General features: G+C 35.5%; 1 protein-coding gene across 1 annotated transcript in view; it reads right to left on the bottom strand.

Moving 5' to 3' along the window:
* The window catches only part of TRDN (triadin), a 194,110-nt gene that overhangs the window by 115,027 nt on the left and 65,596 nt on the right, over positions 1 to 13,487 (bottom strand). The window contains exon 13 of the mRNA XM_066546125.1: positions 7,624 to 7,695. Coding sequence (XP_066402222.1) covers positions 7,624 to 7,695 — 72 coding nt within the window. The remainder of the gene's footprint in view (positions 1 to 7,623; positions 7,696 to 13,487) is intronic.

The raw sequence follows: 13,487 nt of genomic DNA, 5'->3' as shown, positions 1-13,487 counted from the left end.
TTGTGAATTAAAGCAGTGATGTACTACTGAATGAGACATTCAGGTAAAAAACTTATTCCTGGGTGAAAAATAAAAAGAAGTAGCATAGAATCATTTTCTTGCAAAGTGACTGGATTGAAGAGAACAGACCTTGCAGCAAAGTAACCTCTGAGATGGAATTATTTATTTTTAATTAGGGATGAAGGACCAAGGCCAGTAGAAATCCAAGTAAGATTCAACAAAGACCAAGAAAGGGGTGTTTCAATCTGAATTTTCTCCACCCATCTTGACAGCACCTTGTCTTTGTGTTATTCTCATAGGAGAGCAGCTAATTCTTGGGCAATGGTGGGAGGGGAGATAACAGAAGCACGCTAAGAACGTGGCACTTGAAATCAGGCCTGGTAAGACCAGTGTGCTACTCTGCCAGTGCTGAGTGGAATCTAAATTTAGAAATGCGCATGAGTTACGGGGCATGGTGACACAGAAATGCTGCACTGGAAGAAGGAAGAAGAAGGTGATCTTAGAGCTTCTTTACTGTACTTCTCCAGATGGTCCATGTTCTTATGGAAAGTCTGATTCTGGAAGGAACTCTCAGCTCATCCCAACGTGTCAGAGAAACTGAGGTAAGCAGGGAAGCAAAATATAGCCACAGATTCCTTCTGCTGGAGAGGCATGCATGTAGCAAACACTAACTAGTGGAACTGAATGCCAGAAGTTTGGAGATGTTTGGGTCCACATTAGCTTTCTAAAGTTCAGATCCTTATATGAGGCTTATTTGCATTTATTGAAAACCCTCTTGTGAGGAAACCTCAGGAGGAAAGTTCCTGTGAGAGACTTGGGATATTTATTGCCTGACTGTGAAATGCTACAACAGCTTTTCTTGCCTACAGATTCCAGTCCTGGCAGAGCTCAGGATCAGCAGAGACACATGTATACTCACTGACATACAAAACAGAACAAAACAAACATTAATTCATCTTTTCCTGAGAAACCGTAATTCAGACTGAACACAGTGACTTCATTCAGGATAAGACTTCATTTCATTTTTGTCCAAGCAGCTCTGTACACCTTAAGCTGCCATTGGCATAATTTTAAAGGACCATTCAAGCAAAACACAAGCTGCCTTTTAAAAATTTTTTCCTTATTAATTTTGAAGGGATTACAGTTCCTCTTTGTTTTACTTGGTGACTGAAATCCTTTCTCTGCTGGACTCAAAAAAAGTTTTGTTGTTGATTTCAGTGTGAGTTGGATATCCTTTTAAATATTAGAATAACTCATTGCATTTCAGTTTTTGATGATATTTCTTTTCTTTCCCCTTGGCCTGTTGCTTAGGGTAGAGACTGAAAATGACTGGTCACTTGCACTTTTGGTTCTAAACAATTTAACACCCATTCACAAAATAGGATCCCCTAAGAGTTACAAAGCTTTTGGAGAAATGAATAAACAATGAAAGGAGGTATTTCTGCTTAGTTTAGGATGTCGTGGAAACTCATACCTTTAAGATTAAATCTAAATTTCAAGTAAAAATTGACCTTAGCTCTCTCTTTGAAAAAAAAATCTCTTTCTGGGGTAAGAGAGTCCTTGTTCGTCTGGTTACTTTTTCTATGAGAAATAATTCTGTCTTGATTCAGCCAAACTACTGAAAGGCCAAGAAAGATCAATGAAACCTAAATAGTATTAATCCAAAGTTCATAAAGTTCCTACAATTGCTTCTGTTCACACGCAAAAACAAAGAAGTGCACGCACGCATGCACAAATGTGCTCTCTCTAATTTACAGGTGAGTGTTTAGGCCAAAATGAAGTGCATTTATTTGCAAAGCTCTGTTTAAATGACACTACCTTTTTTTTTTTTTTTTCTGCAGAGTAAGGAAATAGAATTTCTTCTCATATTGGGCAAGTGAAACTCTCTTGGGGCACTCAGATCACTGGAGATATAGCACACCCTGAAGGCCTAGGCAATCTCTCCAGCTCGACTCTGCTTTTTTTGAAACTGCTTCACTGTTTTCAAATCCCAGTCTGAAACACTGTTTGGCAGCTGTGAAGATTGCTTGTGGAGATAATTTTGAGGTCTGCAGAATCTATGCAATAGAAATACCATGCTTGAAATTCCTAATGCTTTCATGTGACCTACATAAATGTTTCTTATTTCTTCATGTAGTGATTATAGACTTCTTTTTCATGGCTCTGTTGCATTAAGCACCAGAACTCTTTGTTAATAGCATGGCCCATATGTTGCCCTCACTAAACAGCACAGTGTGGAGCAAAGGAATAAAACCACAAGAGAGATGAAGCCAGAGTAGGCATGGCAAGTCAAAAAAGATGACAGAACAACTTCCATAACAAGACCAGCAAAAGAAACTCTACTGGACAATGGTCAATGGTAAATATGATGCAAATATGATTAGGATGATTACTTAAATTCCCAGGGGAGCACTGATGTTTTATGGTACAACCATTACTAGTGAGAGCCAAACCAACACAGCTAAGGTAGTTTGGCTAGCCTTCTCCCTCCTTGTGACTGAAATTCCTACTGGACAATGGGAATCAATGTCAGGCTCAATTCTGTTACCAGAGCTGGGAAGAGTTTTGCTGATGCTCTTTATGCAGTGTGCTTTTGGGCAAGCACGTCTGAGCCTTAATAATGGGATGATGAGGTTATGCAGGACTTTTGTAAGAGTTTCATTTTTCTTTCCAAAGAAACATCAGAGTTCTTCCTTTGAAAGCCCAGATTAACTTAATTCCAGTAAGTGTTTTCCATTCGCAGGTGAAACATATGCAAAAGACGATGGTTTTTCTATTACATTTAAAAAGCACTATGAAAAGTTAAAATAATCTTTCAAGGTATTTGTTTGTGTTTTATTGGGTAAACTTTGGGGAATATTTATTTTCAAATGCATACTCTAACATTTTAAATTGTATTATTATAAAGGCTGAGAAAATTAATAATATGTCTAATCAAAATATACATATCTTTATGCATATTTTTTCTTACACTAGTATGCTTTTTTCTCATGTCTGTTTAACTTTTTACATTTTATGATAGAATAGAAGAAGTACAGAAGAGCCTCATGTCATTAAGGAAAAAAGTCAAGGACTTTCTGGAACAGTGAAGATTTAGGAGATTTAATGGTTTTTCCATCATTGCTAAATCATTAGAATTTACTGCTTAAATGTCTAATTTAAATCATTAAATAGTTCACTTTGCAACCCTGTTCATATTATTTCAAAGGTTTTATTGTCTTCAGTAGAGACTCATGGAGATATAAGGCCCATATTTCTCAAAAAAACCTTTTTATGCTGTAAATACAGCAATGCATTAAAGCTAACTAAACTGTTCATCTATTAACCTAGATTAAACCTAACCCTATTACTATTAAGAATATTCTAAATGGGGATAAAATTTTCAAAATTATGTCTTTTTTTAAGGGTTCTGTTGTGTCTTGAATCATGATCTCTCACTGATAGGATTTTTTTAAGGTAATTGATTCTATAGTATAAAAGGAAAACAGAGTTTTTTTATAGAACAATCCATGCACAGAAGAGAAGGCAGACATTGACATAGTGTACAGAAGCAGATTGATTTGTACAAGATTTATACACTCCTGTACATCAAGGGAGCTTTGTCAAAACTTGTATTGACTTCAGTAATTTAGATATTCTTGGTTATTATATTCATGAACAGAGATATAGACCAGAAATTCTTCTTAAGACAGTCAGATAGTGTACATTCTATATAGCAACACAGATGCAGTTGCCAATTTAGCCTCCACAGGGGTTTTGGGGGAAGTTAAACATATTTCACAGCAACTTGCTTTACTGCATTCTGCTAAATTTGTAATTAGAGGATTCAATGACCTAGAGAAAATACTCTTTTTCCTCATAGATCCTCTGAAGATGTTATAGATTTTTTTTTCCTCCTCACTTAATATCACAGATACCATCAAGATGACAAGGAATGGCCAGTATACTTCAGTCAAGGGAGGGGGATGTTTCAGAACTTGTCATCATTCATTAACAGATCAGAATGGTTATGTTGATGACTCTTCAATGATCAATGCTCTCCCACTCAAAGATACAGGAACAGACTTTTAGGACAATCTAACTTGGAAAATCATACTCAGATACAATGCTGTTCAAAAGTTTTTTGTCATCCAGTGCTCTTCAAAGCGGTACAAAGCACAGGTCTGCTTGAGATCATATACCACATGCATTAAGATTCTTTCCACCAGGAGAAGGATTTTCTCACAAAGCTGCTGTGATCTTGTGAGAGGGCAAAGACATGATATTCTGGAACAATTAACACGAAGATTCACCAGTAATTAGCTAAGACGCTGATCTTAGTTTTTTACACTTGTCTAACTGCAGAGTCTTCCTGAGCGATTACCCTGCCATGCCAGAGAGGGAAACATGGGAGGACTATCAGAAAGGAAGGTCCTTTTCATGTGAATGTGGAAATGGAGGAAGGAAAAAACTGTGTGAGCTGAGCAAAAATTCAAGATCTAAGAGAGAGAATCTCAAAGAAGCAGTATACGCTGCAGAGAAGTTTTAGTTGTCAGTGAATAACAAAATAAAAGAAATCTAGAGTTAAAAGTGGTGTGGAAGACTACCACCAAGGAAGAAGGAGGATATTAAAGTCAAAATTCAGATAGTCATGGAGAACTGATCTGTTCAAATTACTGGTGACACCAGTGTCCTGACATGGCAGCATCAGTGTCAGCCAAGCTGAGAACACTGCTTCCAAGTATTTGTGAAAGCTCCATAAAAAGATAAGATAAAGAATTTAAAATTAGTTCTTTAGTTCCTAGTTTACCAAACAAGGTTTCCAAGCTTGAAATACAAGTAGATGTTATATGTCAATGCCTTTATCTTCACAAATTCCTTTATCTTCTTTCTCTTTTTCACTGTTACAGGATCCTATCATTTGTTTTATTATTCTCTGCTGCTCGTGATCTGAAAATTCAAACTCTTCATTGAAGTTTTATGGTAAGATCTTTGAAAAAGCCAATCAACCATGAAATAAAAAAGAAATTATTTTTTTTCTTTCTGACCAGATTAGTACAAAGCATTTTGCTTTTTGACCAGGAGATCTCTGAAAATTTCAATTCACACACTTCAATGCCATTTATTGCTTTGTACACTAGAATCTAGTGTACAAATTGAGATAGTCTTAAATAATTACCCCCTTTCCAAAAGATTTAGTGTGGAACTGAAGGAAGAGAAAAAGAAAATGACAATGGGAGGAAATGTGAGATTTAATATATAATAACGATATGCTGTTTTTCTAAGGCCTCAAGAACTCAGCAGAGCATAGTTTCTACAGGACATTGGATACTATCCAGGAAAAGAATTCCATTTGAAGGTATCAAATAATCTAAAAATTTTAGACATATGTGACACATACACATCACTATTTCTACCTTATCAGAAAACAAGAATGGTCCAAGATTACCTAAGGCAGCAGTGGCAAAATGGAGCAATACTAAAAACATGTCAATCTAGAAAAAGAGTAAGATCCCTTCAGCCTTCACCAGCTCCATAATTACATATATAATGTCTGAATATCACTGAGTTGGAAAGCCTAGGGTGTAAGTTCATTGGTTTCATAAATTTTTTTGTGTGATAAACGTTCTGTTACTTCCTACAGTTTTACCTTTTTTCAGAGCTGGTTTCTTCTGTCAAAGGCTAAGCAAGGCTTTGATGTTATATAAAGTATATTTTTCAATTAAAAAACACTTCTGTCTGTTCTCTATTCTAACAATTCATGATACTACTTTCAACTATATTTATAAGAAGACTCTTTTGTTTCAATCTGTCCCTTCTCCTGATCAATGATATTTAGTGATGTACCAGTCATAAAAGTATCTAAGCACTAAGAAGTCACATGCAGATGTCTCTTCAGCTATTTTAAAGATTTAAATTTCCCTGCCTACTCCTCTTTTTTCCCTTCTGACATTTTGCCAAATATTCTCATAAATTTTTTTTTTCCTCTAGGGCTGAAATAAAGCTTCAGGGTTTAGGGTTCCTCAAAGCACTGTGGCATATTTTCTCATATATAGAAAACAGCATAACAGCTTTTCATGATAACATTTTACAAGTAATATTGCCTTCTTCATGTCTTCCAAATCTCTTGCATGAAAAGCATGTATCCTAGTGACTGGCCTTGAGCCTTAAAGGGAATTTAGTTTTATGGTTCTGAGCAGATAATCTCCCCCAAATTTGTTTGCCAAATGGGTGTCTAATTTACAGTGTCAATTACCTGAATTGCATGCATAAATGAGCTAATGAAAAACACAAATGTGTAACTGGTCATAAATAGTCATTTCTATGTGCAATTGCAGTAATTGCATTCTCCTCGTGATTTTGAAAATCAAGAATCTAATGTTAATTTGATGCTAGTTCATCTTGTGTAACAGTTATATTTAAAGATTAGGTTTATCATTCAGCAAATGTGTCAGCCTTGTTCTATTATGTCTTTTTTCCACTATGGTTAATTGACGGATAACAGAGTTTAACATTGCAGGGACTTCTTTCTGCTGATAAGTAGGGTTCAGACATTTTCCTAAAGTAAGCAACAGTGCAAATCTATTTCTACACTGTCTCAAAATAACCACAGTTTTATACTCCTTTAAACAGCATGTTTAAAAAGAAATAATCATTTGAGATAATGATATTTTTGGGGAAAGACATAATAAGTCACATATCTATTTTTATCCAAATGTTCTGATTCACAATAATCACATTACAGATATATCTAATAAACATAACACTTTGTTTCAGTCACGGGTCCTGGCAAAACCTAAGTCTCATTTTCTGTTTTCAAATGCAGGAAATCTTGTAGCTCTTGTTACTTACTCTGCTGCCACCCCATCTGCTCCTCTCTTAGACTGCACTTGCTTTCTGGGTAACATAGAACTAAGACCTCTATGAGAGAAATTAGCAAGTGCCATGGCGTGACTGAAGGACTCAAGTATCATATGAAAACTCCTACATAATTACACTAACAGACTCAGCTGTTTTGTACTATTAAATTGTATGGTGAAAAGACCAAGTACATATATTGCAGTTGTAGTTCTAAGTCATCAGACATAGTTCATTTTAAAATTAAAATGAGTATTTCAATCACTTTACTGTAATGATCAGACTATAAACAATATAATTCAATTGCAGGGATTATGTTTTAATCTCCTGAACATAAGATCTGACTTTGTATTTCTCTTTCAGTGGTTTTAACAATAGGGTTGATAAGTGCAGAGCCAGAAATATTACATTCATTATTACAAACAAGGCACAGAAAAATTACTGAATAACAATAGCTGAAAGAATAATCCAAAGTATATTAAGAGGATAATGTTGATTATGTTTATAGTTAGATAGAAGTTATGGCTGAATGCCATTCAAAGCATTTTACATATTAGGCCTCAATTCCGTAATCTGTTTCACTCAGGAAATCCCCCAAGCCATCTGTAAGACTACTATAAGGAAAATTTAACTTTTGTCATGCCTATGTCACTGTGTCATTCTTTTCCCAGGCCTAGTAAGGTGATCACTTTTGTAATATAGGCTACATTTACAAAAAAAAAAAGCTCATTAGAACAGTCAAGTAAATAAGTAGAAGCCAATAAAGGTGGGAAAACTCGAACTTGCCTTCAATAGCTGCTGGTTTCTTTCTTGGACTGTGTTCTAGAAGAAGACGAGGTGGTGCAAATTCCTTATGTCCTGCACCTAAGACAGGTTATGAAGTATAGAAGATGTATTCACCAACAGGCTGAGCAGTTTCACTGGGAGGATGAGCTCCCTTCAAAATGGTTCGTGTTAAAAATATTACATTGTGCATAAAAGCTAGTATTTTTCAGACACTATAAGAAGGAAATGTATTTCTTAACAAATAGACCAATTTATTTTTAAGGGTCACATTTGAAACCAATGAAGTCCACGTGACTCAAACATATGCTGAAATGATACAGTTCTGATTTTCTTCCTTAGACTCAAAAGATAAGAATAATACTATAATAATAAGGTTGCATACTCATGATGCCTGTTCTACAACAAAGCCTTATTTTCTTCTGTCAAACAAATGATCTTCAGTAGCTCCCTAAAGTCCACTTAATGAGCTTCTGGAAAAAATAGTTAAAATTATGATGTTTCTCATCCTTAAGGCTCATTCTTAATTAGCCAATACCAACCAGGTCATGCATTGTAAACACTGATGAGGTTGTGATTCCAGCTGCTGACTGAAACACCTCTACTCTCTCAGAGTGTTCAACTGGGACTTTCTGTACTGTCTTAGCCTCTGTGCAGATACCATGTTTTGTACAAAACACTTCTCACTTCACTTCTCCACAGATTCACAAACATATTTAATGTACCTTTATATTACTTATGCTTATTTTCTAGTTTATGACATATTTGAAGTCTCCTTATTTCCTTTTATTTCACTGGCATTTAGCCTCAGTAGCTATCCTGTCACTGTTGTTTGGAAAGTGCATTTTTTGTGACCTGAGAAATAAAATTAAATAGTTAAAAATTATATTGATTCAGTCATATGCACCAGCATACATTCACTGCACCAGAGTCCACATGCAAACAGACTGTTAAAACTCAGCTCCAGCTTCACATCAGAAACTCAAAGCCATGCCTCATGCTTGATGATAGATTCAGAAAAGGAACTAAGGCTTCAATAGGCCTTGGAAACAGCAGCATCTTACTTACCCCTCTCACTTTGCAAAGGTGTGTATACTCATGGGGAATGCATGAGAAAAATATCATCTTGAAGACAGCAGTGGGATTTGAGCATCATGGACTTAATGTTATTAAGTCCATGATGATGCATCTCATCAACACATGTACAATTGCAGACACATAATTTGCGAGCATGTGATTCAGTTCACCCAGTAATTTGTATAAAATATCAAACATAGAGCTGCTCAAACTTGACATGTCCCTGAGTCACTGACAAAATATTAACACATTGATAAAACCAATGTATTGAAGGTATTTTGCAACAAATGGTAATAATCCTACATTTTCCATGTATTTCCTGTCTTGGCAATAAACCCAACTGCATATTTACTGATAATATCACAGAATAACTATAGCCTTAAAATGATTGTTAGACAAACTTCAGGAACACAGATATTTAGCCATGGTTTTCCAAATGCTTTATGTCTGAAAAAAAATAATCTTGAAGTTGCAAACTGAACTAAGAAGCTGCTGATTACCTTTGTTGCCAACCAGAATAGAAAAGTTACATTCATAACCATGTCAACACACAGAATCTGAAGCAATAGAATTTCCAGTTCAAAATGAAAACAAAAAGCAACATAGCAATTAATCAAGAATGGGTAATCTTATTTTTCCTTCTACATTTCTTCAAAGTCCTAAAATAAACATTAGGATTTTTTTACCCTTTTTTTTTTCCTTTTTTTTTTCCTTTTCAGAACTAGACCACCTATTCCCCGGTTAGAGAAAGTGGAGAAAGTGATAATTTTTATAACTTGGGTGAATATTTTGTGTGAAAAAGGATAAAGGGCAGTGGCTCAGAATGTTGAGTAGATGAGTAATGATGAAGGATAGTCGATAATTTGGACTGCAGAGTGGTATCTACAGTGTGGGGCAATGATCTAACTCCTCTAGGTCAAATTGTAGGCTGGCCCCATTATCTCCCTGTGCTTTGCTGTGGCAGCAGTTTTCTAATGATAGCACCAGTGTGCGCATAATGCCAGTATGATACCACTTATTGCTAATGACTTGTCAAGTTCTATTTTATAGCTTTACAAGTTTTAAGCAAATCATTTATTTCATGCAAATTGACCACATGATCCAATATGAGCGTGTTTTAAGTTTAAGCTTCAGAGATCAAAAACTTTCCCTTAGGCCAAAATGTTTGTTCTGAGCAGGTTCCCATCCACTCTGATAAAAGACTTCTTCAATATTTCCATGTCTTATTAAATGTCTCTCTATTCACTTTGATGGGAATGTAAAGGACAGTAAATGAATAAATATTTTATCCATTCTTTTGATGAAATATGTTAAAGGGGATAACCTAAGTCAAATTTCTTTTCTTTTCCTTTCCTTCTTCTCTCTTCTTTAAGTTATAAAGCACAAGTGGTTTTCTGTAGTACAGACTGATAAATAGAAATGAGGAATTGGTTTCAACAGATCAGACCATTTATATTAATGTGTCTACTATCTTGACTCTGGCAGTGGCCAGTTGGACACATATCCATGATGTAAATGAGAGGAAGGCAGGATGTATTTAATGCTCTCAGTGGACAATCAGATTAGTCCATGAATTACAAGAAGTTGTTATCCAGATTACCACTATTATTGCTGGACATACACTTATCTCACAGCTTTAAAAATGCAGCCACAAAAAGCACTGCATAGTTATTTGCTTCTCATTTCCAACATAGCCTCCATTTTACTGCTAGGAGATAAGGCACTGAGGTTCATTTAAGATGCTTTAAAAAAAATAAAGTAAGCTTTGATTTCTCCAAAAGATGTAATTGCAAGCACAAAAATGTCCATGCATTTCTATGCCAGTCTGTCCCTGGAGTTGATCCACAACATTTCCATGTGTCATCTGTCCATGCAGCTGTGCTTTAGGTATCTCCTTCATATATGATATTGTAAAAAGCTGACAACAACAACATTACATCTGATGAAAACAGAAAGAGTGAAATATTTTGGATTTAGGCTCATGGGAATGATCTCACCAGAGGAAAAACTTTCACATCAAGACGTGAGTACTTTCCTCCACAGCCTCAAAGGAAGGAAATAGGCTGCAAGGATGAGTAGAAGGTTTAGGACTCTAACTAGGTAACATGAATACTTAATTGAAAATCAGTTACAGTCCTCCAGCTCTGGGAAACTTCTGTCATCAGTGTTTATCAAATTGATTGAGATGTCTTGAAGAAATTAATCCTGACTCCATTTATAAATATTTTAGATTTTTTTATTGCATGATAAGGAATACAAGACAAACTTTAATTACCTTACTTTTCTCAATCTAGGAGATGTCTTTCTGCGTGTGTCAAAAATGTCATATTTAAATATTTGTATAAATTGCTTTATGATAATATCAAACTTTATGAGTTTTCCTTCTTTCCTGATCTTCTGAGTTCAACTTGTCTGCAGCAACTTAACAAAGTGTCTAAATATATCTTTCAAGACAAAAAGATTAAATACTTGTAAATATTATTAGTAGTATTATTTATTATTTATTTGTATTATTTATTATTATTATCGTAATACCAGCATTTCAGACTGGTGAATATTCCAATTGGATATGGAGAGAAATAATGCCACCACAGAGTGCAATATGTGGAAATACCACTCCTATGACTGTTCATTTCCTCCTATCCATATACCAGTTCCTTCAACAGCAGGAATCCTATGGTCCAACAGCACCAATACTTTGTTACAGTTTCTCATAGCAACAAAATGTCCTCAGATAAATCTCATTCTGCTCAGATATGAAATCATTCTCTAGTGATGGTAAAAATAATTCAAATAAAGTAATTGTCTTTGCAGAGTCATTTTTTATTAAAAGTAAATTCCAATCAAGTGTTTAGTGAATGTTGGAACAAGGCATGGATCAGCAGAATGAGGCAAGTGCCAAATTTGCTTTTAGAGGACTGAAAATGTAATGGAGTCCAACCCTTTTGCCCAGGCTTCCTGTTTTGACGTGTCAGTTGCTACAAGTTAAAGGTGAGTCTCTACCCAGCTTTCAGTCATTACTCTCCAGATATTAGGCTGTGACTGTTCTGGGGAAAGGTTTCTCTGCTCATTGTGTGTGCATGAAAGAAGCAAACTGTTTTTTCACTAAGAAAGAACAGCTGAGGATCAAGAGGTGAGATTATGTAACTGTACTGAACAATGCAAATGCTCATTTTCTGGAATGTATTACTTGAAATAAAATACTGATGCCCCATATAGGCATTCTTTCCTAAGGAACACACTGTGACACAAAGATTTCATGCACACTGGCAATTAAATGGGGCCTGGGAACATTACTGGGCTCTGGAATCCAGATATACATATCCTGCAACATGTTTTTGGATAGCCTCTGACAACTTTGACTTGTGCCAAGCAGCAGCGTCTCAAAAAATTCATTGGCTCAATTCAGGAATTGGCAGGGGCCAGGGACCACTCCCAATAGGTAGCTGAGATACATCCAACCTATTTTGACCTTGATGAAGTGTACTGGATGTGGCTCTCTCTAAAAGAGAGAGAAAAAATTACATTCAGAGAGAGAACAGTTGAGTTGAGTTTGATTTAGTAATCTAGATGTGGCCACATAACAAAATTATGTCAAATGGGAAAAAAAAGTACTAAACAGGATTTTAATGACCTATTTGAAACAAAATTTTTGGCAGGGGAGGATGGAATTCATGGATAATAAAATGAGACTTTTAAGAAAGTATATTTTAGTAGACAACGTATTTGTTGCACTCAGAAGGTGGCTCTTTATTAAATGGTTAATTGCCCAACATAAAGTGAAGCTCTGATTTTGCATAAGGCTGATGATATTACTTAAGAAAAACCTACACTACGGTATATGCAGTGATTATCAGTAGCAATGCAGTCTTTCAAATTTTAGTATTGTCACACTGACTATCAGCCAGTTTCTTTTATGATGCACAAGAAAAGAAGAAAAGGAGAGATTGCATGGGTAATGACAAATCTACCTATGTTCCACTATATCTATGTGTTTGAAATCCATTAAAAAAACCCCACAATTTTGGAACTCTACATAGAGTCTAACTTAGAGTAAAGCACGTTATTTTATTGTGAAATACTCCTTCAACACACAGGCAAAGAAACCAGGCTTATACAAATAACTTAGCAACCTTGGGAGTCCATCCATCTATTAAGCAGAAAGCAAGGACCAGTAGGTTGAAATTGAGGGTGTAGGAAGGAAGGAAGCAGACTGATATTCTAAATGCTCTTTTGAAAGGGAGTAAAGGGAAGGATTAAATTTCTCTTCTCAAGTGACCAAACATAAGTAGCACCACTTGATAGACTTCTATTTTTAATGCATAAAGATCTGAGTTCATCCTTTGTTGTTGATGATGGATTCTCATATATGTTTCTATGTAGTAATAATATATACTATATACATGTGCATGCATGAACATGTAAAATCATAACAATATTTATTTAGAATGAATCAGACAAAGGTTAGGGTTCAAAGGCACCATCCATTTCCAAATTCCTACCACGTTTTAGTGATGTTTCTGACCAGAAAATACTTGATTTGGTGATTAAACAGGTATGAGAGTCATTGTTGCAGACTCCTGGAGGTTGTGTGAACATCAGTTGCTGTGTTTTCACTCAGACACCAAATCCAATTAAAGTCACAGCTGGGAATTTGCTTGATATATATTTTTTTTTTCCTATGCATTTGTATCTCACAAAATGCAAGTGTGCATAACAAGTGTACAAATGAGGCAGGCAAGACAGGCATGGGTAGAGATATTGGTGTTTTGGGGGTTTTTTCTGTTTTA

Source organism: Molothrus aeneus, chromosome 3, assembly GCF_037042795.1.
Source record: "Molothrus aeneus isolate 106 chromosome 3, BPBGC_Maene_1.0, whole genome shotgun sequence".
NCBI lineage: Eukaryota > Metazoa > Chordata > Aves > Passeriformes > Icteridae > Molothrus > Molothrus aeneus.
This window is presented reverse-complemented; position numbering and strand designations above follow the sequence as displayed.